Here is a 22,401-nt window from a genome sequence, read left to right as displayed (position 1 = left end):
CAATATTTAGTACAAAATTCATAAAGCTTTTTTGCCAATTTCATTTGCCATATTAATATAATATTATGTAATTCTCTAAGTGTGATTCTTATTTAATTAGACTCAACTTCTACTTTAAATGTCTTCTTCAAAATCATTCCTGCATCTGTACATTTCACATTGAATGCACAGGAATGCACGTACATGGGGCATCTTCACAAAAAAGTTATTCGAAATAGTTTGTAATAACATTCTCTGCAAAAGCCTAACAGTATTTAAAATGGTAAATTTAAGGGCCATTAGTAGGTGAAAACGGCAAAATGGACTGTTAGATAATTGAAAATATTGAAGTTTTTTCGCACTGAAATTTCCAATATATAAGTATTACAGAACGTATGTGTGATGGCCGATGGGATGACTATTTCCCTGTGCTATTTCCAAAACACGATTAGAAAAATTTTGCTCGATATTGGCTCGATAAAAAAAAATCCTGAAGTTAACTCTAAAATATCATATAAATGCTCATAACAACCGTATTTTACGATAATAATTCGTATAAAATCACAAATACATAGGTATTTGCCTTCTCGATTTCGTGACTGTTTTAGATTTAGAAAATAAATATTTTCATTCACTTTTTGATAAAAATGTGAATGGCGCTTACGATTTTTAGTTTCGAGCACGTTGATTCCATACTAAATGCGGACCCCCTCACCCCTTACCTCAGGCCCGAATAGCTGAATTTTCGCTGACCGCCTAACCCCCCTTAAGAAGCAATTAGAAAATTTATTTGAAGAAATAATATAATACAATAAAATCAAAATGGAAAAGCTAAGTTGAATGTTTCATATGCTGTATATTTTTATTCAAGTCTATAGTAATCTGTATCTGTAGTCTAATCTGCGATACATGTCCCATATGATTATGATTAGGATTATGACGTTCATGATTCACTGTCGTCTGTCATTCTTATGTCAAAACATGGTTTTAGAGGTTATGTTTATATTCATCAGTCTAAGTATTAACGAATAAAAATAAGTGAAACCTTCCACAATTTGTTTTGAATCAAGTAGATAAATGGAAGAAGAAGACAAAAGACCTCAATTTGGCAACAGACTGCTTGAAAATGTGGACGAGGTGTTTAAACATAACGCTTGGTACTGTATTTAATATTTCAATTAGAAGTTGTAAGAAAGTACAAGATGTACATAAAGTTGCTTTGGAAAGTACGCGGCATAGGAAGAAACCTACAGGTGGATCTAGATATCTCCAAGATCGCAATGATCTATATCTTTTCAATGCATGGTATCTACTATCGTAACTATAGTTGAAATTTATAAACAAACTAGCTAAATGGCTTCACACATGTGGAATAATGCATGTAATATACTTATAAACCTACCTCAGGGCCTACTCTATCTATTAAAAATACCAAAAAGTCTGTTGCGTAGTTATAAAGATCTAAGCATGCATACATAGGAATGGACAGTCAGCAGGCAGCGGCTGTATTTTATACTATTTAGTAGATGTGTAATCAAAGTTATGAGATATCTATTAAATCTTGTACCAATCTGATTGAAAATATCTTAAAATAATATGATAATTTAATTTAAAAAAGTAAACAGAAAAAAATACTTACATATAATATACCTTAGATCATTAAGTAATGGATAACACTCGCAGGCGTTTCCCCTTTTGCCGAGGTATAAGATTATTTTCATCGAAAAATCTTATCCTTTCATAAAAACTACTTGCGTAATCGATTACAAGCACTCTGCGTATTCGTAAAACGTCGAACGGACGTCTGCGAGTGCTCCGCTAAAAATGCCGTTTTGTACTGTCAAGTCTTGCGAAGCAATTCAAACATGTCGAATATTAAAAAAGATGGAATAACCTTTCATTTGTGTATATTTTTTTATTTTTTTAACGTACATTTCTAATAAAATGCAATTTCTAATAATCGTCGATGTATCGTTTAGCGATATGATCAAGAAAAATAATCGAGTCATGTTTACTCGATCATTGATGCGGCCCCACGAGACTATCATGGAAAGAAAATATACAAATTTAATCTTTATGAACTAGGAGATAAAGTTGAATTTAAAACGCCTTAATGAACCGCATTCCTTACGAGACTATCTTGTAAAGAAATACAAATTTAATCTTTATGACCTAAGTGATAAAGTTGAATTTAGAACGCGATATTGAACCCCACTCCACATGACTATCTTGGAATGAAATACAAATTTAATCTTTATTATCTTAGTGATAGAGTTGAATTTAAAAACTCGTCGCTTAAAAGGTCGTAAATTTTTACGACTTTCGTGACACAAATTATTTTTGTGAATGTGTGATTATGTTTCATTGTGTTTCATCAGTGTGAGTTACCCTCCCCGCACCAAAATCAGCAGAAAGTTTAGTTAGAACATTTGCCAGCGTGCTCCATCCATTACTTAATGATCTAAGTAATATACATATTTAAAAAATTCTTCCAGGGATAATGTGCAATGGGATGAGGAACAAGAGAAGGCAGCCCAGGAGAAAGTTGAACAAAACTCACTCGTAACTTTCTCTGAAGATACCTTGAAAGATTTAGAACAAAATGCCGATAAACACTGGGATGATTTTTATGATATTCATCAAAATAGGTAATACATAGTCATAAATTATTTTATTTAAACCAATTAATATAAAGCAGAAGAGTTTGTTTGTTTGAGTGCCCTAATCTCAAGAACTATTGTACTGTAATAAAAAATCCTATAGTAAACATGGGTGAATAACTGAAATATGTAATAAATGAAAAATGATAATTGTGTGTATACCTGTCACTTCTTTGGAGAAATAATTTCTTACCCCAATATATGGATGATATAATCATGCCCAATGTACTACAAGCCGAACATGCTAAATAAAAATCCCTTTCTATTCTTTCAGATTTTTCAAAGACAGGCACTGGCTGTTCACCGAGTTTCCAGAATTAGCCCCTGACAACACTTCAGCTCCTTGCCGAGTGTACCCCAGTGACTCTAATGTGAATGACCTTGGAGTACAACTTCAGAACACCAATTTAGAACCAGGTGTTAAAAGATATATCTTCGAAATCGGCTGTGGCGTAGGCAACACAATCTTTCCCATACTACAGTACAGTAGGGACCCTAATCTCTTTATCTATGGCTGTGATTTCTCCTCCAAAGCTATAGAAATTATGAAAGAAAATGAACTGTATGATACGAAGCGGTGTGAAGTTTTTGTACTTGATGCTACGACAAAAGATTGGAATGTGCCCTTTGAAGAGAACAGTATTGATATTATTGTATTAATATTTGTGCTTTCGGCGATTGATCCTAACAAGTGAGTTGTGTTTTCGATATTTTTAAAAGATAATATATCACATAAAATAAAAAGTTCCTATAATATGAATTTCACCAATTTTTTAAATGTACAGGCAAAGTACACTTGGATAAATAAAATTATTTTTACGAAAAAATTAAATTACCCCCTAAGTGAAGAAAAAATATGTTCCAAATTATTTTACTTCAATTAGAGCCAATTTTTCAATCCCTGGTTAAAACTTATCCGTCTATCCGTCCAACCGTCCAATAAATTATTACACAATAATATTAAAATGTCACCTGTAAACTGTCAATTGCGGGCAATAAGAATACATTTTGAAATGGTAGTTTTATATGTTAATCAACGAATAAGTTTTAACCAAGGATTGAAAAATTAGCCCTTAATTTATCATAAAAATTCTAGTATAGACAAAATAACACAACTTTCATGAAATTAAATGTATTTAAATAATAAAAATATAATCAAAAATACAGGCAATATTAAGGCTCTGCTATGCTTAAATTTATTTTTATATTATATTTAAAGCTTCATTTTCTTATTTTAGAATGAGTGGCGTAATAAGTAATATTTTTAAATACCTCAAGCCTGGTGGTCTGGTTGTATTTCGAGATTATGGAAAGTACGATTTAGCGCAATTGCGCTTCAAAAAAGGACGGTGTATATCCGACAATTTCTATGCCCGAGGAGATAAAACCCTAGTATACTTTTTCACACAAGAAGAAATCACCAATTTGTTCAAAGGTGCTGGCTTTTTGGAAGAACAGAATTTAATTGATCGACGTCTACAAGTGAATAGAGGTAAAAAATTGACTATGTACCGAGTGTGGATACAAGCTAAGTATAGAAAACCATTGTAATATGATGATTAATGTTTTATACAATAAATATCTCATAATAATAAGTTCTTCTTTGATTGTTACTTTGCTCTGTATTAAGAGGCTCGAATTTATAACATACATGTATGTATGTATTTATAACATTTTATGTATTTGATTTTCACACTGTCATTGTGACATTTCACGCATATACAATTACTCAACTAAAAAGTAGAGTTACTTTTTTTTTTTCGATCTTTGTTGTGTCGGAGAAAACACGTGCCATTGAGATTTTTGTTAATTAACTTGTTGAGAACACTCTTTTTTAGTGTAAACTGGTAGTGATAACCAAATTTGTGATTGTCTCTATATATATATATTGGGGTAAGCGTTTATTTACTAACTTTCCTCACCCATCATGAATCCTGATCCTCCCGACCCTGGTAAACCTCCTGACATCCAGGGTGAGGTGATGGAAGCGGAGCAAACAAGTAATAAGAGACAACGGTCAGAGCCATCCGTTGCTGATACAGATATGATCCCGTCTAAAAGACATGTTACAGTTAATAACTACGCGATCGCATCCTCTCAAAGTTCATATGTGGATCCCATTCTATCTAATCCCATTACATATTCCGACAATGACAGTGGTCCCTTTATTGTCTATGTGTCCCGTACAGAGGCCGATCCTGCGGCGGGTTTAACCATCAGACCGATCAAATTTGGATCTTTCCTTTACAACAATCGTGTAGCTAACATAGCCAAGGATGGAGTTAAAGCTATTGGGCGTAATAAAATTTCTGTAAAATTCAATACCGCTTGTGACGCAAATAATTTTATAAATTTCCCCCCTCTTAAAGATTCAAATTACCAAGCCTCCATTCCAACTTTTCACATCACTCGTATGGGCATTGTCAAAGGTGTCCCTACGGAGTGGTCTATGGAAAAATTTATCAGCCATGTGGATTTCCCAGGTGGAAGAGGCAAAATATTGAAAGCCAGACGGCTTAATAAAAAAATTAGAATAGATGGTGTTACTTCATGGTCACCATCTCAAACCGTTGTTTTGACCTTTCAGGGCCAAGTTCGCCCAGACAGAATTTACTGCCTTTTTAATTCCATGCCAGTAGAGGTATACCAATACCCTACAGTTCAATGCTATAAATGCTGTCGGTTTGGACATGTACGCGATCAATGCCGCTCCAAGGAACGCTGTTTCAAATGTTCACAGGCCCACTTGGGTGACTCTTGTCCAACTCTAGAATCTAATGCAACATGCCTTCACTGTACTGGTAAGCATTATGCAACCGATAAGAAATGCCCTGAGCAATCCAGACAAAAGGCCATTAAGCAATTAATGGCATCCGAAGGGATATCATTTGAGGAGGCTTCTAAAGTCATCCCATCAACACGTAGGTCCTACGCTGAGAATACCCAGATTCAGAATACATTATCTGTGAACTCCCAAAGCCTCCCCTCTTCCCAATTTAACCCTCCTATCCAATCAACTCCTAATATTTCATATAGAAAAACTGTCACTCAGACCCCACGTTCCCGCGCCCCTCTTGGTAAGTCTTATGATAAGGCTGTACATCAATCCATCATCCGTGAACCCTCCTCCTCCCTTTCCAATGGTTGTGCTTTCCCTAATACAGGCTCTTCTCCTCCTTTTGATGAACATCTTCTTAATATGTGTTTGTCATTTATAGAAACTTTACTCTCTTACCCCCACCAGTTACCGTCCAACGTTGCCCAAAGACTATCCCGCTTCACATCAATTCTTAATTATGGATCTAGTGTTTCTACAATGGAACGCTCAGAGTATCCGTCCCAAGAAGCATGAGATTTTCGATTTGATAACCAATCATAAACCTCTGGTTCTTGCTATCTCAGAGACATGGTTATTGCCCGGTTCTCGCTTTAGGGTTCCAGGGTATTCCTGTCTTAGAGATGACAGAGCTGATGGTTATGCTGGCTGCGCTCTGATCTTGAATAACAGTATTTCCTTCTCACACATTTCACTTCCCCACCATGGCTGTAACTTTAATGCAGTTGCAGCTAGAGTTGCTAATATTTCCGTCTTATGTGTTTATATCCCTCATCCCCATTCTAGTTTTATTCCTGAGCTTTCCCTAATCATCTCCTCTCTCCCTCCTCCGATCCTTATTATGGGTGACTTTAACGGGCACCATACTTCTTGGGGTTCGTACATGTGCGACTCCTTTGGATACCTTTTGGTTGACCTCTTTGAAGATCTGAATATGTGTATTATTAACGATTGTCTACCTACACGGAGAGTCTCCCCAGTACAAAACCCTAACACTGTAGTGGACTTAACTATTTGTTCTTCCATTTTAGCTCCTTCCTTTTCATGTTCTACACTTTCCTCTACCCATGGCAGTGATCATTTTCCAATTCTCATCTCCTGCTCCCGCATAGTCCATGTTCCCACTAGAACATTTCCACCTTTGCTCAAATTTAAATTAGGTAATGCTGACTGGGAGAAATTTACTAACTCCCTTGAGTCCAAAATAAGTAACCTCCCAAATGCATCTCTTGAGAATTGTCTGGAATGTTATTCCCTTTTCGTCAACTGTCTCAATGCCACTGCTTCCGAATCCTTTCCGTTGAAATCCTATTCCACATCGTCTATTAAGAAGCTATCTCCTCCCTGGTGGGATCAAGAGTGTACTAACGTGGTTAAAGAGCGTAAAGAAGCCGAATTAAATTATAATTCCATTATGTCGAATGAGAACTTTATTCATTATAAGAAAGTTGCAGCACGCGCTAAACGGCTGCTATCTAAAAAGAAGAAAGAGGGCTGGATTCGATTCTGTGAGAACTTATCTCCCAAAACACCACCATCACTGATGTGGAATAGTATTCGGCGTTTCCGTGGAGCTTTAAATGATAAAAATAGAATATCCAACAATTCAGATATTTGGATTGATGATTTTATTGACAAACTATCCCCACCATTTGTTCCCTCTTTTGACCATTTTCCTTGTCCTCCCCATAATATAGTATCGCACGACAGTATGGATTGCCCTTTCACCTTGCAAGAACTTATTACGGTTCTTGACGGCTTAAAAGACTCATCCCCTGGGGTTGATGGTATACCATATTCTTTTCTTTGCAAATCTGGCGATCAGACTAAATCTTATTTTCTAAATTTAATTAATATCTTCTTTTTACACGCTATCATGCCCGATTCTTGGAAAACACAGCTTATTATCCCTATTCCTAAACCCGGCAAGGATCCTCTTAGCCCCAATTCCTATAGACCAATCGCACTGTCTTCTACCTTAGCCAAAATCTCTGAACACCTTATTAAAAATCGCCTGGAGTGGCTTGTCGAAAATAGGGGCCTCCTATCTAGTTCTCAATTTGGCTTTAGAAAAGGCTTAAGTGTGCTGGATAGTCTTAGTATTTTAACCACTGACATACGCTCCTCTTTTCACAACAAACAGTACCTAGTGGGTGTATTTTTGGATGTAGTTTCAGCGTACGATAATGTTCTTCTTCCAGTGCTCAGACAGAAAATGTTACAGCTGAGTTTGCCTGAGAGGATGATACATTTCATCTTCAACTTATTAATGTTGAGGACAATACAGGTACGCTCTTCTAAAGATACATCTACTAGACTTATATTCAAGGGACTCCCTCAGGGTTCCGTTTTGAGTCCATTACTATATTCTATCTACACCTGGGATTTGGATAAAGCTATCCCATCTTATTGTAGTGTTTTGCAATACGCAGATGATATAGCGCTATATGCTTCGTCAGAGAATATGGATGTGATTACCTTCAGACTTAACAGTGCTTTAGCTTATCTGGAGAATTGGATGAACGATCACGGCTTGTCACTATCGCCTGGCAAAAGCAATGTAGTTGTGTTCACAAAAAAACGTTTGATACCACAGCCAGTTATACTACTTGAAAACTCCTCAATCCCGGTAGTCAACAAGATTAAATTTCTAGGGGTGGTGCTTGACCAAAAGTTGAATGGTATGGCTCACACTAACTACATTTCTCAAAAGTGCGAGAAGGGTATCAATGTTTTACGCTCCTTATCTGGTGTTTGGTGGGGATCACATCCATATTGTCAAAAACTAGTATATAATGCTATCATTCGGAGTCATTTGGATTATGCGTCGTTCATATTAGAACCTTGTAATAAGACAGCTATAGTAAAATTGGATAGAATTCAATACAAATGTCTGCGAATCATTATAGGGGCTATGAAGTCTACCCCAGTCAATGCCCTCCAGGTGGAATGTGTTGACCCTCCCTTATCTCTCCGCCGGCAATATCTGGCAGACAAATATTTCTTTCGGCTAATTCAATTATCTTCCCATCCCCTTCTCCCTAAAATCCGTAATCTCCTTCACATGCTCACCTTAAATAATCTCCGTCGTCCATCTGATTTTCCATGCCTACTTAAAAGCCTTATTAAATTTAATCGCCTCCCGGATCCAACATGCCAATTTAGTATCCATCCTTTATATTCAACTCCGTTTCATGCTTTAGTTTTTAACCCCAACCTTAGTTTGAGTTGTGGTATTCAAAAATATGCTCCCGATTCTAATGTTGCTTTTAATTTTATGGTTGCCTCTCACTGGCGTGGTTATAATCTTTTTTTCACGGATGCATCAAAAGTGGCAAAACATCTTGCTGTAGGGGTTGCTGTATGGCACCATAATTCTAACACTATTTTACAATTTAAATGTCCCCCTCAATCCTCTGTTTTCACAGGTGAAGCCACGGCTATCCTGGAGGCTCTGAATTTTATCAACTCTCATAATCTCCAAAATTCTGTAATCTTTTCAGACTCTCTCAGCTGCCTTCAGACTATTACTTCTAACCCTTTCCGTTCTAAGTCTAAATTTCCTATTATCTTTCTTATTAAATCCACACTTTATGACTGTTTCAGGAAAGGACTTCAAGTAGATCTAGTACACATTCCTAGCCATTCTGGTATTATAGGCAATGAGAAAGCTGACGTTTTGGCTAAATCAGCCATCCAACATGGTACTCTCGAACATTACTACAATTATGCCCATGATCTCTCTTCTCTTTCTAAGGATCGTTTGGATTATACATGGAACAGTCAGTGGAAAAATTCTACTAAAGGGAAATTTTATAGAGATATTCAACCCTCAATTCCATGTAAGCCCTGGTTCTTCCGTTTCCCTAATATAGACAAGCCTACTGTTTCCACCATTTGCCGCCTCCGTTTAGGTCACAATACCACTCCTACCCATTTATTTAAAATTCATGTCCGTGATCATTCTATCTGTGAGTGTGGTATAGACGAGGGAAGTTACGATCATTTATTCTTTGTTTGCCCAAAGCTTCGTATCTCACTTCTGGATATCCTCCCCCCAGATGTTCCCCTCCCTACTAATTTTAAGTGTTTACTTTGTCTTGTCCCTACCTCATTTGTCAATATCCTATCAAAATTTATCAATTTTAACAATCTAAAATTTTGAACCCCATCCAAGTACCTATATCTATTTTATGTTATGCTTTTGTGATGTGTTGTGTTGTCTATAACTAATATTTGTTCTTTGTCAGGTTATACAGCTCCATGTAAGAAATCTATGAGTAAACAAAACTGAACCATCTCAATCGTGATTTTTCCTTAGCACAGAGTATGCTTAACATGAGCATTAACTTAAACTGACCATCCAATCAAAACTTGACATTGGCAGAATCCGTCCTCACTGGGATCGGGAGTTGCCATTTGCTAAAAAGAAGAAGAAGAAGTAGAGTTACTTAAATGCATCCCTAACTGTATAATCGTCGTACATATCTTCGTATAAGTGGAAATGTGAGTAATGCTTAAATTTGCTGAAACCTAAAAAAATAAGGTTTCTTATAAGTATTCGTGACTTTGGTGATCCTTTGCGGCGGAGGTCCCGTCCACTCCACACTCATATTCCGTATCATTTTCTCTATTAAAATCTCAATCTCCAACTCTGCTATTCTTCTTCCAATACACGAGCGCACCCCAAAGCCGAAAGGCTGAGTGACCATGGGATGAGTGTTACCATGATATAAGGGGTCCGACTTTTCGACCAACCATCGTTCTGGTATGAATTCTGTGGCTTTTGGGTAATGTTTCTCCATTTTGCTTAAGACTTCGTTTGGAGATAGGATATCAATCTGAAAACCGATAATAACACTCCATTTCAGTGTTTTACGATATTGTGATACAGAAAGGCGATAAAAAAAAACTTATAATATTTATAAAACTTCAAAAATAAATTACCCCTGCGGGAATATGATAATTAGAAACTACATGGTCCTTGGTAGTTCTCCGCAAATTGACTGATACGACCGGTTCTAGTCTCAGTGACTCTTTGATGCATGCTTTTAAATATCTTCTACTTGGGGTAGATGAATTGATTTCTTCGCGAAGTTTCTTCTGGACGACGGGATTAACTGCCAAATGATACAATAGAGCCGTAATGCCGAATGCCACCTTAAAAGTAAAACGTTTCTTATAGGAGTTAATTTAACATAATATGACCAATCCACATATACTTAAAACATTCGAAATATGTAATGGAGGGAATGTGTATGTAAAAACTTTAAATATGAAATTATATTTCATCGGTTTAGTAGTTAGTGTTTAGAATGTTCATTACCATTGCAGATTCAGAAATAAGGTGTTTCAATAAAGTATTTATATTATAAAAGACACCTACTGTATCTATTCCTGCTAATAACATTTCACTGGCCATCATAATAGCAACTTTCTCGTCGACTGCTAGCAATTTTTCGATTATACTTTTGTCCTCGTCTGGAATATCATGGCCTCGTTCATTTATCTGCCTCTGAGCTTCCTTTATGAATAAAGCACTTGTACTATAATAAAAAAACAATAATTATAAATTATAGAGATATTGAAATATTATAAATAAAAAGATTTTCTTGAAAAAGTAATTGATACTACTAGTTTACTTTAGATCATTCGGGGCACCTTTAACAGTATCGTTAAAGGTTCAGTAAAGAGTTTTATAAATTGTGAAATAGACATAATAATAATAATAATAAGGGCGTAGGGATGTGACGACCCCATCGCCCGCGGTTGGAATATCTATTGTCTACGTGACAACAGATATTCCACCCGTGCAATCAGTCACCCCGCAGGACACCTTGTGGCGAGGTGTCGGGGAGTAGCGACCCCGCGGGAACCGAGCGCTCCCGGGGGAGATCCCTGTCCTCACCTCTGGGCTGTCCCGGTGGCAGTTCGGAGTGAACTATGACGAGGTTCAGGATCCCCCACCTCTGGCTTGCCTTTGTTGGCCGTCCAGAGTGGAGCCGCCAGAGCTATATGCTCGGGGGTGGAAGTGTCTAATGGCGTAATAGCGGGGAAACCCGCTCCGGGCCCACGGGCCCGCGATGGTGAAACCGGTGCCGCACCTCTCTACACCCCTAGCCGCTCAGCTGATGTTGCCCCCTTGTTGCCATTATCGGTAACCTTTTTGGGAGCCCATCGACCGAGCTGGCGAGTCACCGTCTGCCATCATTTTCAATTTTTAATATTGAAAAGGCAGACGTCCATAGTCCCCATAGACCCAACCTACCGATCCACTGAACACCTCCTTCCATAACCCAGATTTTTAATTCCCATATTTTACAATAGTCCTGCATCGGCCGCGGACTGCCCAGGGCTGTATCTCTATAGTGCAGTCATGGGCAGGCTGCGGCTGGTGTCCCACAACACATTAAAATTCTCTAAAGGGCCTCTGCGTGTTGGACCTGTGTCCCCACGTAAGCCTCCCAAAGGACCGGGTATCTTCCTTCTGGTGATACCCGTGTATTATGGAGAGAAACATAATAATAATAATAAACACTTTATTGCACACACATAACAAACAAAGAAAAGTAATACACTTAGAGTAATGAGATGCGGTACAATATAGGCGGCCTTATCGCTAAGAAGCGATATCTTCCAGGCAACCTTAGGATATAGGAAAAGTTTGAAGAAAAAACAGTTGGAAAGTAGAAGGAGCATAGCGGAGTATTATAAAACGTGCAAAAAAGTATTTAAGAATACAAGAATATATACATAAATACAAATATAATATTATATACAATATACATAATGGAAAGAGAAGAACAATATGAGAATAAGACATATTAGAAAGGATAAAATATCTAAATGTTACAAGTTGTGAAGGAAATGTTGTTTGACCAGAAACTTGAAGGAGCTGATAGTTTGAGCTTTCCTGATATTGATAGGGAGCGAGTTCCACAGCCTTACAGCTTGCACGGTAAAGGAAGCATCGTAGAAACGAGTTTTGTGAGCGGGCATGCGAAGCGTAAGGTTATCTATGGAGCGTAAATCGAGTTCATGAGAAGAACCCAAGAACACGAATCTATTTTTGAGGTAGGATGGGGATCTAGGATCAAAGAGGATAGTGTATAGGAGGGAAAGGATGTGAGTATTCCGGCGAAGTCGGATCGGCAGCCAGTTGAGTTTTGAGCGAAATTCTGATATATGATCATATTTGCGCAAGCCAAAGATGAATCTAATAGCAAAATTTTGAAGTCGATCTAATTTGTTAAGTAGCTCCTCATTAAGGTCTGGAAAGCATGCATCACCATAATCAAGGATAGAAAGCAACAAAGACTGCGCCAGCACAATCTTCGTAGGAACGGGTAAAAAGTTGCGCAGTCGACGTAAAGATGAAGTAACGCCAAAAACTTTACGACTTATTTCTTTGATGTGTTCGGTCCAAGATAGGGTTTGATCAATATGAATACCAAGGTTTTTAACCGAAGTACTATAAGGAACTGGAACTCCATCGATCAAAATATGAGCCAAATCCGAAAAAGAAATCTTTGATAGTAAATAAGAGCTGCCCAATATAATAACTTGACTCTTTTCAGGATTTAACTTGAGACCATAAGCGTGAGTCCAGTCGACAATGGATTGAAGATCAGTGTTTATGCGAGAGATCGCTTCCTCAAGATTTTCCAATGCCGAATGGGTGTAAATTTGTAAATCGTCTGCATACAGATGGTAGAGAGACGAAAGTTTAGAAGATATAGAGTTAATAAAAATACTAAAAAGGAGAGGTGACAACACGCCGCCTTGAGGGACGCCAGCAGAAAGATCACACCAAGAGGAATAAGATTCATCCACTCGGACGCGCTGCCGACGACCCTGCGAGTAACTACGAAACCAACCAACCACCGCAGGAGATACGTTAAGAGAACTAAGCAGAGCTAACAGGATATCAAAGTCAACGGTGTTGAAGGCATTAGAGAAATCAAGGAGAGCAAGGATTGTTAGCTGCTTATTGTCCATAGCCATACGAATATCCTCTGTAACCTTGACGAGCGCAGTAACCGTGCTATGACCCGCCCGAAACCCTGATTGTAGTGGATCTAAAAGGGAATTATAGTTAAGAAAGGAGCACAACTGTTGTTGAACTAGCCTTTCTAGAACTTTAGATAGGAATGGAAGAACGGAAATGGGACGGAAATCGGAAAAGGTAGATGGATTATTTTTTTTAGGGAGTGGAATGATGAAAGCATCTTTCCAGACCTGAGGAAAAGAACTCGAAGATAAGGAGAAATTAAGGATGTGAGTAAGGATGGGAAGGATAATATCCAGAATGGGTAGAATCATAGCACGGCCAATACCATCACAGCCGAGAGCATTCAAAGCGATGGCCAATATATTCTTCTTAACGTCACTGGCAGTGAAAGGTACAAGAATGAACGGAGGAAAGTCAGGAGTTTGCATGGTGGAAAGAAGTTCAATGGTATCAGTTTTAGAGTTACTGTCCAGAGTGGACTTTGACGTAGAGAAATGTTTGTTAATGAGATCTAAATTTATATTTACAGGAAATGAGTTATTCTGTGATTTACCAACTCCAAGTGTTTTTAAAAATTTCCAAGTGACTGCAGTGTTGCCGCTCTCAACAGATTTGTGAATATGGCGTCGTTGTGCATCTCTACACATCGTATTGCAGCGATTACGAATTGCTTTATATTTTTCACGATTGGAGTCCGAGTTATTCAGTTTGAATTTCGCCTTTGCCAGATTTTTTTGTGCACAATGGATTTGAGTTCATCTGTCAACCATGGAGCTGGAGAATGCTTAATTTTGACTGCTTTAATTGGCGCATGAGTGTCGTACAGTTTAGTTATTAATAAATTAAAGGAAGTCACCTTGGAGTCTATACAGTTAGCAGAAGTGACAGGTGACCAGTCGATTTTGTGAGCATCATCACACAGACGCTCAACGTCCATACCTCGAAAACTGCGCTGTAACAATACTTTGTGCCTTCTTTTAGGAGGACGCACACGGTAAGAAAGGAAAACAAGGTCGTGGAAAGAGAAAGCATCGGCAGCAAACTGACCGTGCTTAGAGACAAGATCAGGGGAGGAAACAATAATCAAATCTAGGAGAGAAGGACAACAACCAGGAGAGATGTGAGTAGGATTGAGAGGAAGGAAATTTAGGTTACAAGAAGATACGATAGTTGAAAGCTTGTCACTACGTCTGTCATTTTTAAGAAGACAAGTATTGAAGTCTCCCATAAAGATGACGTGATCATAGAGAGGACGTACATTCTCTAGCGTTTTTTCAAACGCTGGAAAATAGTTAATGAGAAGGGACGGAACATAGAAAACTCCTAAAAGAAGTTTGGTGCGGGAAATCATGACTTCAATTAGCAAGTGTTCGGCCTCGTCGGCAGGTGGCGGTTGTGGAGATGTGCTGATAACGGTGAAAGGTAAGTCGGAGCGTAAGTATATAGCAACTCCACCACCCACCCGACCGGTACGGTCGTTACGTACCAAATTGAAGCCAGGTAAGGAGTAAGAGGTTGAGGAAAGACAGGGCTTGAGCCAAGTCTCGGAAATAAGGATAGCATGAGTGGAGTGAGAATGAAATGATGCAAGCATATCGGTGAAGTGTGCCGGAATACTCTGAGCGTTGATATGGATAACGTTAAAATTATTTAAAACATCGGAAAAGGTAGAAGCCAAACATTTGTCAAGAGGTGGGGTGTCAATACTCTGAAAACTATCATCACAACTATGAGCGCTTAGAAAGGAGTCACAATCACTATCATTAGATAACGAAATGATTAACTAACAGATATATAATATTTAAATACGAAAGAAATATATATATATATATAATATTAAATAAGGTAAAAAATAAAATAAAAATAAAAGTATATATATTAATATGTATACAAAAATATATATATACTTTTCCTATACCCGCCAGCTACAAAGAAGAAAAAAAAATTACAAACAAGTTTACACAATTGATACACAAAACAAAAACAATATCATAAAATGGAACGTACTGACAATACAAAGTTGACATTTATAATGACTGACATATGACATTAGAGTCTAGAGAAATGACAAGTAAAAAGTCACAAGTCACAACAAAAAATGACAAGTTTTAAAAGTGTGGAGTGAAAAAACTATTTAATTGCTTACGGGGGTAATCTAACTTTACAACTGAACAGATAAAAAAGAGACACAGAGAATGACAATTACATCAAAAGGACAAGAAAATAAAAATATATGTTATGAATACCGATAAAATAAATAAAAGTCTTATGGGCTCACTTTCGTCCGATCCTTTTGGGCCTGGTGTTACCTGAGCCCTTTGACACTGGAGCAGCACTGGATGCAGCGTTTAAAGCCTCTGCTGGTGGATCGCTGATGATGGCGTCGAGTTCATCAGCGCCTGAGACCCGATGTCTAACACCATCGGCGGTTCTAACAATAATGTTTCCATCCTGGGTCCAACAGTTAGAAACCCCAAACTTCTTACGTGCCAACATAAAGGCATCATGCCGCGCTTTGGTGAGAAATTCGGATATAGTTATTCCAGAATTTTTAAGACAAGTTTTGGAGAACCAGACTCGATCTCTAACTGGCACACGGTCAAATTTGACAACAATTGGCCTGTTTCTCTCGGCTGTGTAATGGCCCAAACGGTGGCAACGACTAAAGCACTCGGCAGTAACATCAGGCAGTTCAAGGCGGTCAGCAATCACTTTAGCCACAAGTTCAGCGGTGTTCTCCTTCTTCTCTTCGGCAACACCATGAAAGAGAAGCATCTTGCGACGAGAGCGAGTCTCCTGCTGGTCCGAGATTTTAAGCAATAACTCCACTTGTGCATGTAGGGTCTTGAGTGATGAAGTTACAAATGTGCGGAACAAATTAAAATCTGTTGTGGGGGTTTCTTTAGAGAACTGCCGCACGAATTATAGGTTTTTTGTGGGTGGGGGATGGGGGGGAGGAGGGGGGGACCCTCCCACCAAAAGGGGAAAGTTAGGAAACCAATAGTTTTGGAGAAAAATCAATTTTCCTATTCTAACCTCAAAATGTATGGAATTGGTGTAACAAAAATTTTACGATACATAAATAAAATACAAACAAGTTGTGAAAACCTACGTAGTTTTTTTTATTTGAGTGGGAATCGCCATAAAGTCGCTTCTGGCACTCGCCGGCCGCTGCCGCGGCACGCTCGCTTCGCTCGCCCGGCTCGTGCGGCAGTTCAAATGTTAACCTAATACGCTCGTCGCTTCGCTCCTCGCTACCTATTTGAATACTAAAAGTTTAATAGTTTTTTAACCTACGTAGATTTTTTTAAAGCTATTGCATAGCTTCTATCGCGGGCCTTGAGCGCGGGGACCGAATCCAGAAATTGCGTAACGAAAAACCTCACGCTCCCCACTCGGACGGGCACGGAGGTGCGGCTTGAAGGCATGCTATGCAATAGCTTTGCCGCGGCAGTCCCCGAGTGCCACACGTCTTTTTTGTTTGAGTGGGAATCGCCCTTTAGTCGCTTCTGGCACTCGCCGGCCGCTGCCGCGGCACGCTCGCTTCGCTCGCTCGGCTCGTGCGGCAGTTCAAGAGTAAACCTAACACGCTCGTCGCTTCGCTCCTCGCTACCTATTTGGATATTAAAAATAAAAGTTTAATAGTTTTTTAACCTACCTACGTAGATTTTTTTTTGTTTGAGTAGGAATCGCCCTAAAATCGCTTTTGGCACTCGCCGGCCGCAGCGTAAAGTCACAGTACAGTGAAATAGAATGTCTTGGTCCGCTTTTTTGCACAACAAAACGGATAAATGCACTTTTTTCGCACAAAAAATTATTAACTTTAAAAATTAATAACTAAAAAACTACAAGTTTCCTAACGATAATATTTTGGAATTACAATCTTACATTACCTAGCTAACTAAAAATATAAATATTTCCAACAAATTCGTGCGGCAGTTAACTAAAGCCAACCCCTGTTGTGTTCTCACCAGTAGTTGTTTCATTGTTCAGTAACTTCCTTTCAAATTCTGCCATTTTAGCATTAAAGTTGACAGTCATCTCAGACAGAGTGTGCTTAAGTGACTCCATGTTAATTTTGTTTGAAAAATAACTTGTAAGTTGTATATAAAAGTGAGACAAATAAAGGAGAATGATGCTGGTAGGTACAGCTTATTATACAATCATAACTTTACACTTGAGAATCAAATAAAAATATTTAAAATAAGAATTTAGTAGAGCAGTTAAAAATATGTGTTACTTGGTTCACAACTACAACTACTACAACAACTACATACTTCCACTGCCGTTCGTATGTGTCCATGACTTTAAAAAATGTCGGTGTCGGTATATATTTCCATGGATTTGGTTTAAATTCCAATTCCCAAGTGTAGTCTACAACTTCTCTCGCACATCTCATCAACATCAAAGCTGGATCGTCTTCCGTCAAGTTGTCCCGTAGGCATCCTATTCTACTTCCTAAACCCACGTAAGCTATTGATTCCAACGACCATTTTGTTAGATCGTCTTCGAATTCTTCATTCAGCTTTTCACTGTTATCAGCATTTTTAAGTAATCTGTAAATCGACAAATCTTTAAATTCATTGTAAGGACGGTTATGCTATAGTACACGTAACTTGTACGTCACTTTAATATACAGACTAACAGACTATGTATTATAGCACTTTACATTTTTATTTATTTACATTACCTGGATACAAAGTCATCCGCTATTTCACTCAATGCCGGTGCGTAGAGTTTTACCAGTTTCGGTTTTAAAAATATCGGATTGACTTTACTTCTGAAATCGCGCCATTGTGCACCTTCACTGAAATATAAGAAGTATATGTATTATTGTGAATTCAGAATTATTTTGTCATTGTTTCAAATACGATCGTAAATGGCACTAGACATTTTTTCAGAAGAAAGCTCATCATTTAAGAGCTAAATCCCATAGCCATACTAATATAACAGTCAACATTACTTACGCAGTAGTGAGTCCATACACGCCGTCAAACCTCGACTTCTTTAACTTTGTTCTATAGTATACCAACGTCTGGAAACCTGGGCGAGATGGATTAACTTCCTCTGCTCTGTACACCTAGAAAGCATTTATATATTTATTTCATCTTCAACTAGAATTACTTTTAGACTTTTAGATTTTACTCCTCTACTTCTGCATCCAGTAATTTAATTACTTATGTCATTTAAATTTTAAAGAAAGTCGATCAACTTATATTTAACATGCAACTTACATAACTATTAAAATATCTTCTAGAACATACCTGGTCATACAATTCCGGTTCATACAATATCAGCATATTCGCCCTTGCAAATATACCCTCTAATTTCACAATTGGTCCAAATTTGTCGTATAGAACTTTACACAAATCATAGAACGTTCTCTGTGGTCCCACAGTACCTAAAATACACAACATAACATAGACTTTTCCGCTGGTAAAAAGGAATACACCTTTGAAATTAGTGAATATAAATGAATACTACCTTATTACTAACCTATAACAGGGAGAAAATGGCGCAACGGTCCTATAATTGGAAGAGACGATAATCCAGGTACATCATCATAAGACTTTAGCGCTTGTGAAGAATTTAAAGTGGTGGTATTGCGCACATTTTTCCTGTCAGTTAAAAAAGAACGATTAAACCAAGCACATTTTATTAAAAAGAAATATTTTGATTCGGTCTGCTTTTTGTTTCTTCACTCACTCGTTAAAAAATTATTGATATAATTTAAATTTTGATTATAACTTCGCCTTAAGTTAATTTTGACGAATTTCTCCATGGATTATAAAACCTATCAAAATTATTTTTAAATTAGCCACATCAAAAATATTATAAATGCGAAAGTAACTCTGTCTGTCTGTCTGTTACTCAATCACGCCTTAACTACTGAACCAATTTGCATGAGATATTTTGATACCCGAGAAAGGACATAGGATAGGTTTTATCCCGGAAATCCTACGGGAACAGGTTTTTCTTTGAAAACGCGGGCGAAGCCGCGGGCGGAAAGCTAGTACTCTATATATTTTTATAAATGAAATTTAAAACTTTTAAAAAATTTAAGCAGTTCAAACGCTGCCATTTCGCGCGCGCTTTGCGTGACGTCACATGACACGTCCAGTGGTTGTTCACCTTAGTGTTTACTGTGGAGTGATGAATACAATGTCATGCCAGATGACGTCACATTTCGTTCAACCAGTGGTGGCGCGTTTTGGAAGTTTGAATTTCGCTCCCATATTTTGCTCTTTTTGAATATTTTTTAGGGGTTTAAATGATAAGTAAATAAAAAAAAATCCTTTTCATTATAATATGTATTACGATAGTAATTTTATGCATATTCCCTATTCTACCTTCACAAATAAATCATTCGGTTAGGATGGGAGTTGGGAGGATGGGAGTGGGGAGGACGGGATATGGGAGCATGGGATGTGGGAGGATGGGAGTGGGGAGAATGGTAGTGGGTAGGATGGACTGTGGGAGGATGGGAGTGGGGAGGATGGAATGTGAGAGGATGGGAGTGGGGAGGATGAGAGTGGGGAGGATGGAATGAGGGAGGATGGAATGTGGGAGGATGGAACGTGGGAGGATGGGAGTGGGTAGGATGGGATGTGGGAGGATGGGATATGGTAGGATGGGATGTGGGAGGATGGGATATGGGAGCATGGGATGTGGGAGGATGGGAGTGGGGAGAATGGTAGTGGGTAGGATGGACTGTGGGAGGATGGGAGTGGGGAGGATGGAATGTGGGAGGATGGGAGTGGGGAGGATGGGAGTGGGGAGGATGGGAGTGGGGAGGATGGAATGTAGGAGGATGAGAGTGGGGAGGATGGAATGTGGGAGGGTAGGATGTGGGAGGATGGGAGTGGGGAGGATGGGATGTGGGAGTACAGGAGGATGGAAGTGGGGAGGATGGAATGTGGGAGGGTGGAATGTGGGAGGATGGGATATGGGAGCATGGGATTTGGGAGGGTGGGATGTGGGAGGATGGGAGTTGGGAGGATGGAATGTGGGAGGATGGTAGTGGGTAGGATGGGTGCGGGAGGATGGAATGTGGGAGGATGGGAGTGGGGAGGATGGGATGTGGGAGTATGGGAGGATGGGAGTAGGGAGGATTGAATGTGGGATGATGGGAGTAGGGAGGATGGAATGTGTGAGGATGGAAGTGGTGAGGATGGAGGATGGAATGTGGGAGGATGGGAATTGGGAGGGTGGGATATGGGAGGGTGGAATGTGGGAGGATGGGATATGGGATGTGGGAGGGTGGGAGTGTGGAGGATGGTTTGTGGGAGGATGGGAGTGGGGAGTGGGGAGGATGGAATGTGGGAGGATGGGAGTGGGGAGGATGGGATAGGGAAGGATAGGAGTGGGGAGTGGGGAGGATGGGAGTGGGGAGGATGACGGTTGGGAGGATTGGGGAAGATGGAAGTGGTGAGGATGGGAGATACTGAGGGGATGGGATGGTTTGTTTGTTTGATTGTAATGAATAGTCTCATAAACTTCCGGAGCGATTTTGATGCAATTTGGCACAGACAATATTTAGACCCTGAGAAAGAACATAGGCTACCTTTTATTGCGAAATATGTACCACGGGCGAAGCTGGGGCGGACCGCTAGTAAATAATAAATTTATAATCCATACTAATATTATAAATGCGAAAGTAACTCTGTCTGTCTGTCTGTTACTCAATCACGCCTTAACTACTGAACCAATTTGAAAGAAGAAAGAAAGAAAGAAAAAACGTTTATTTAATGACACATAGCCTCACACGTACATAATGAAAAACAATTTATACAATACTTATATGCTACAATACTTACTTACTACAATACTTAAAAATACACATTGAAGTGTGTAGTCTGTGAAGCATGATGCCATTAAAAGGGGAAATCACTCGGTGAACATCTGTGACGTAAAAAAAAACGTCACAGCACCGATTTTCAGTGAGCCCCGAGAGCAATAATTCGTCATAATATATTTTAATTGAAGAAAAGAAAATAAATACAATATTAATAGTATAATGTAAAATATAGACATAATAATATACTATAATATATATACACACATACACGTATTATAATATATTACATATAAAAGAATTTAATGCATAATACATTAAGTAACCACTAAACAGGATTAGGTAAATTGGTAAATAAATATATAAATAAAACAAAGCAATGAAAGTTAAAAAGGATTCTGCTACAATAGGTATATAAACTTACAACCATGGACGTGAACCCAAGGAAAGCATGTTTCGACGAGTGAAGGGCGCCATCCTAGCTTAAAAGTGATTAGTTGGTAGAAGAGGTTACAATGCAACTAATGCTGATCTAACTGCGTCTGAATAAGATAGTTTTTGTACTTTAATCTAAACGTTGATAACGATTGAATATTGCGAAACGGAGGCGGCAAGTTATTCCAGCATTTAGTTGCATTGTACTTAAAGCTCCCCCTGAACGCCTCAGTTAAGTTAAATAATAACTTATTTATTATTTGCATGAAATTTGGTATGGAGATATTTTGATACCCGAGAAAGGACATAGGATAGGTTTTATTCCGGAAATCCCACGGGAAGGGGAACTATGCGGGTTTTTCTTTGACTGCGCGGGCGATGCCGCGGGTGGAAAGCTAGTAGATAGTATAAATCGTCTCATTACTTACCTGCTTGAGGTAAGATAATGATATATATAAATTGATGATGACGTGTTTGTATTGATATTGAAAATAATCAATACAAACACGTCAATTTTGATCCTATAAACTGGATGGCTGAAATGAAAAACAAAGGGCATAACCTAAAAAATGTATACTTCATAATAATTATTGTGCTATTGTGATTCATGTTTGTAGGTACATTTAACTAAAAAGGTAATGAATGACGATTGAAATATTAACTTACGTAGCTGTTTTCACATTTC

At 38.4% G+C, this 22,401-nt stretch overlaps 4 protein-coding genes across 6 annotated transcripts; 2 read left to right on the top strand and 2 right to left on the bottom strand.

Annotated features, from left to right (window-relative positions):
• Nucleotides 1-936: 936 nt before the first annotated feature.
• Mettl2 (methyltransferase-like protein) lies at nt 937-4,234 on the top strand. Of its 2 annotated transcripts, none has more exons than XM_089702259.1 (4): nt 937-1,136; nt 2,475-2,627; nt 2,914-3,330; nt 3,878-4,234. In XM_089702259.1, the coding sequence occupies exons 1-4, from the start codon at nt 1,057-1,059 to the stop codon at nt 4,188-4,190; spliced, it is 963 nt and encodes a 320-aa protein (XP_089558385.1). In that variant the 5' UTR covers nt 937-1,056; the 3' UTR covers nt 4,191-4,234. The 2 variants fall into 2 exon arrangements, with proteins under 2 accessions (XP_089558385.1, XP_089558383.1); XM_089702257.1 differs by having other exon boundaries at nt 945-1,284.
• A 293-nt stretch (nt 4,235-4,527) lies between these two features.
• On the top strand, nt 4,528-9,085 carry LOC149483240 (uncharacterized). The gene has a single exon (XM_089702249.1). It carries the CDS (start codon nt 4,567-4,569, stop codon nt 5,989-5,991), a length of 1,425 nt encoding a protein of 474 aa, XP_089558375.1. The 5' UTR covers nt 4,528-4,566; the 3' UTR covers nt 5,992-9,085.
• An 832-nt stretch (nt 9,086-9,917) lies between these two features.
• Nucleotides 9,918-19,230, bottom strand: LOC149483238 (cytochrome P450 CYP12A2-like). 2 transcript variants are annotated; one of them, XM_089702255.1, is made up of 8 exons: nt 18,983-19,230; nt 18,751-18,887; nt 18,454-18,566; nt 18,177-18,293; nt 17,764-18,042; nt 10,862-11,021; nt 10,423-10,635; nt 9,918-10,316 (listed from the first exon to the last, which is right to left on the bottom strand). In XM_089702255.1, exons 2-8 carry the CDS (start codon nt 18,784-18,786, stop codon nt 9,993-9,995), a joined length of 1,242 nt encoding a protein of 413 aa, XP_089558381.1. In that variant the 5' UTR covers nt 18,787-18,887; nt 18,983-19,230; the 3' UTR covers nt 9,918-9,992. The 2 variants fall into 2 exon arrangements, with proteins under 2 accessions (XP_089558381.1, XP_089558382.1); XM_089702256.1 differs by having other exon boundaries at nt 18,971-19,055.
• Nucleotides 15,551-17,735, bottom strand: LOC149483239 (uncharacterized). Its single transcript, XM_089702262.1, has 2 exons — nt 17,458-17,735; nt 15,551-16,386 (listed from the first exon to the last, which is right to left on the bottom strand). Exons 1-2 carry the CDS (start codon nt 17,555-17,557, stop codon nt 15,761-15,763), a joined length of 726 nt encoding a protein of 241 aa, XP_089558388.1. The 5' UTR covers nt 17,558-17,735; the 3' UTR covers nt 15,551-15,760.
• Nucleotides 19,231-22,401: the final 3,171 nt, after the last annotated feature.

Source organism: Colias philodice, chromosome 13, assembly GCF_061535455.1.
Source record: "Colias philodice isolate Cphi_HAF_F1 chromosome 13, ilColPhil1 Martin Lab GWU primary, whole genome shotgun sequence".
In the NCBI taxonomy this organism is placed as follows: Eukaryota; Metazoa; Arthropoda; class Insecta; order Lepidoptera; family Pieridae; genus Colias; species Colias philodice.
Note: the sequence above shows the minus strand (reverse complement) of the source record. Positions and strands in the feature narration are given on the sequence as shown.

What these genes read in the sequence shown, in the direction of transcription:
- LOC149483239 (XM_089702262.1), bottom strand. Translation starts at nt 17,557, where the DNA reads ATGGAGTCACTTAAGCACACTCTGTCTGAGATGACTGTCAACTTTAAT. An exon ending in GAACAATGAAACAACTACTG is followed by an intron (nt 16,387 to 17,457) that starts GTGAGAACACAA and finishes AGTTCTCTAAAG; the next exon opens with AAACCCCCACAACAGATTTT.
- Mettl2 (XM_089702257.1), top strand. Translation starts at nt 1,106, where the DNA reads ATGTGGACGAGGTGTTTAAACATAACGCTTGGTACTGTATTTAATATT. An exon ending in TATGATATTCATCAAAATAG is followed by an intron (nt 2,628 to 2,913) that starts GTAATACATAGT and finishes CTATTCTTTCAG; the next exon opens with ATTTTTCAAAGACAGGCACT. An exon ending in TCGGCGATTGATCCTAACAA is followed by an intron (nt 3,331 to 3,877) that starts GTGAGTTGTGTT and finishes TTCTTATTTTAG; the next exon opens with AATGAGTGGCGTAATAAGTA.
- LOC149483240 (XM_089702249.1), top strand. Translation starts at nt 4,567, where the DNA reads ATGAATCCTGATCCTCCCGACCCTGGTAAACCTCCTGACATCCAGGGT.
- LOC149483238 (XM_089702255.1), bottom strand. Translation starts at nt 18,786, where the DNA reads ATGCTGATATTGTATGAACCGGAATTGTATGACCAG. An exon ending in AACCGGAATTGTATGACCAG is followed by an intron (nt 18,567 to 18,750) that starts GTATGTTCTAGA and finishes AATGCTTTCTAG; the next exon opens with GTGTACAGAGCAGAGGAAGT. An exon ending in TATTAGCAGGAATAGATACA is followed by an intron (nt 10,636 to 10,861) that starts GTAGGTGTCTTT and finishes TTTACTTTTAAG; the next exon opens with GTGGCATTCGGCATTACGGC.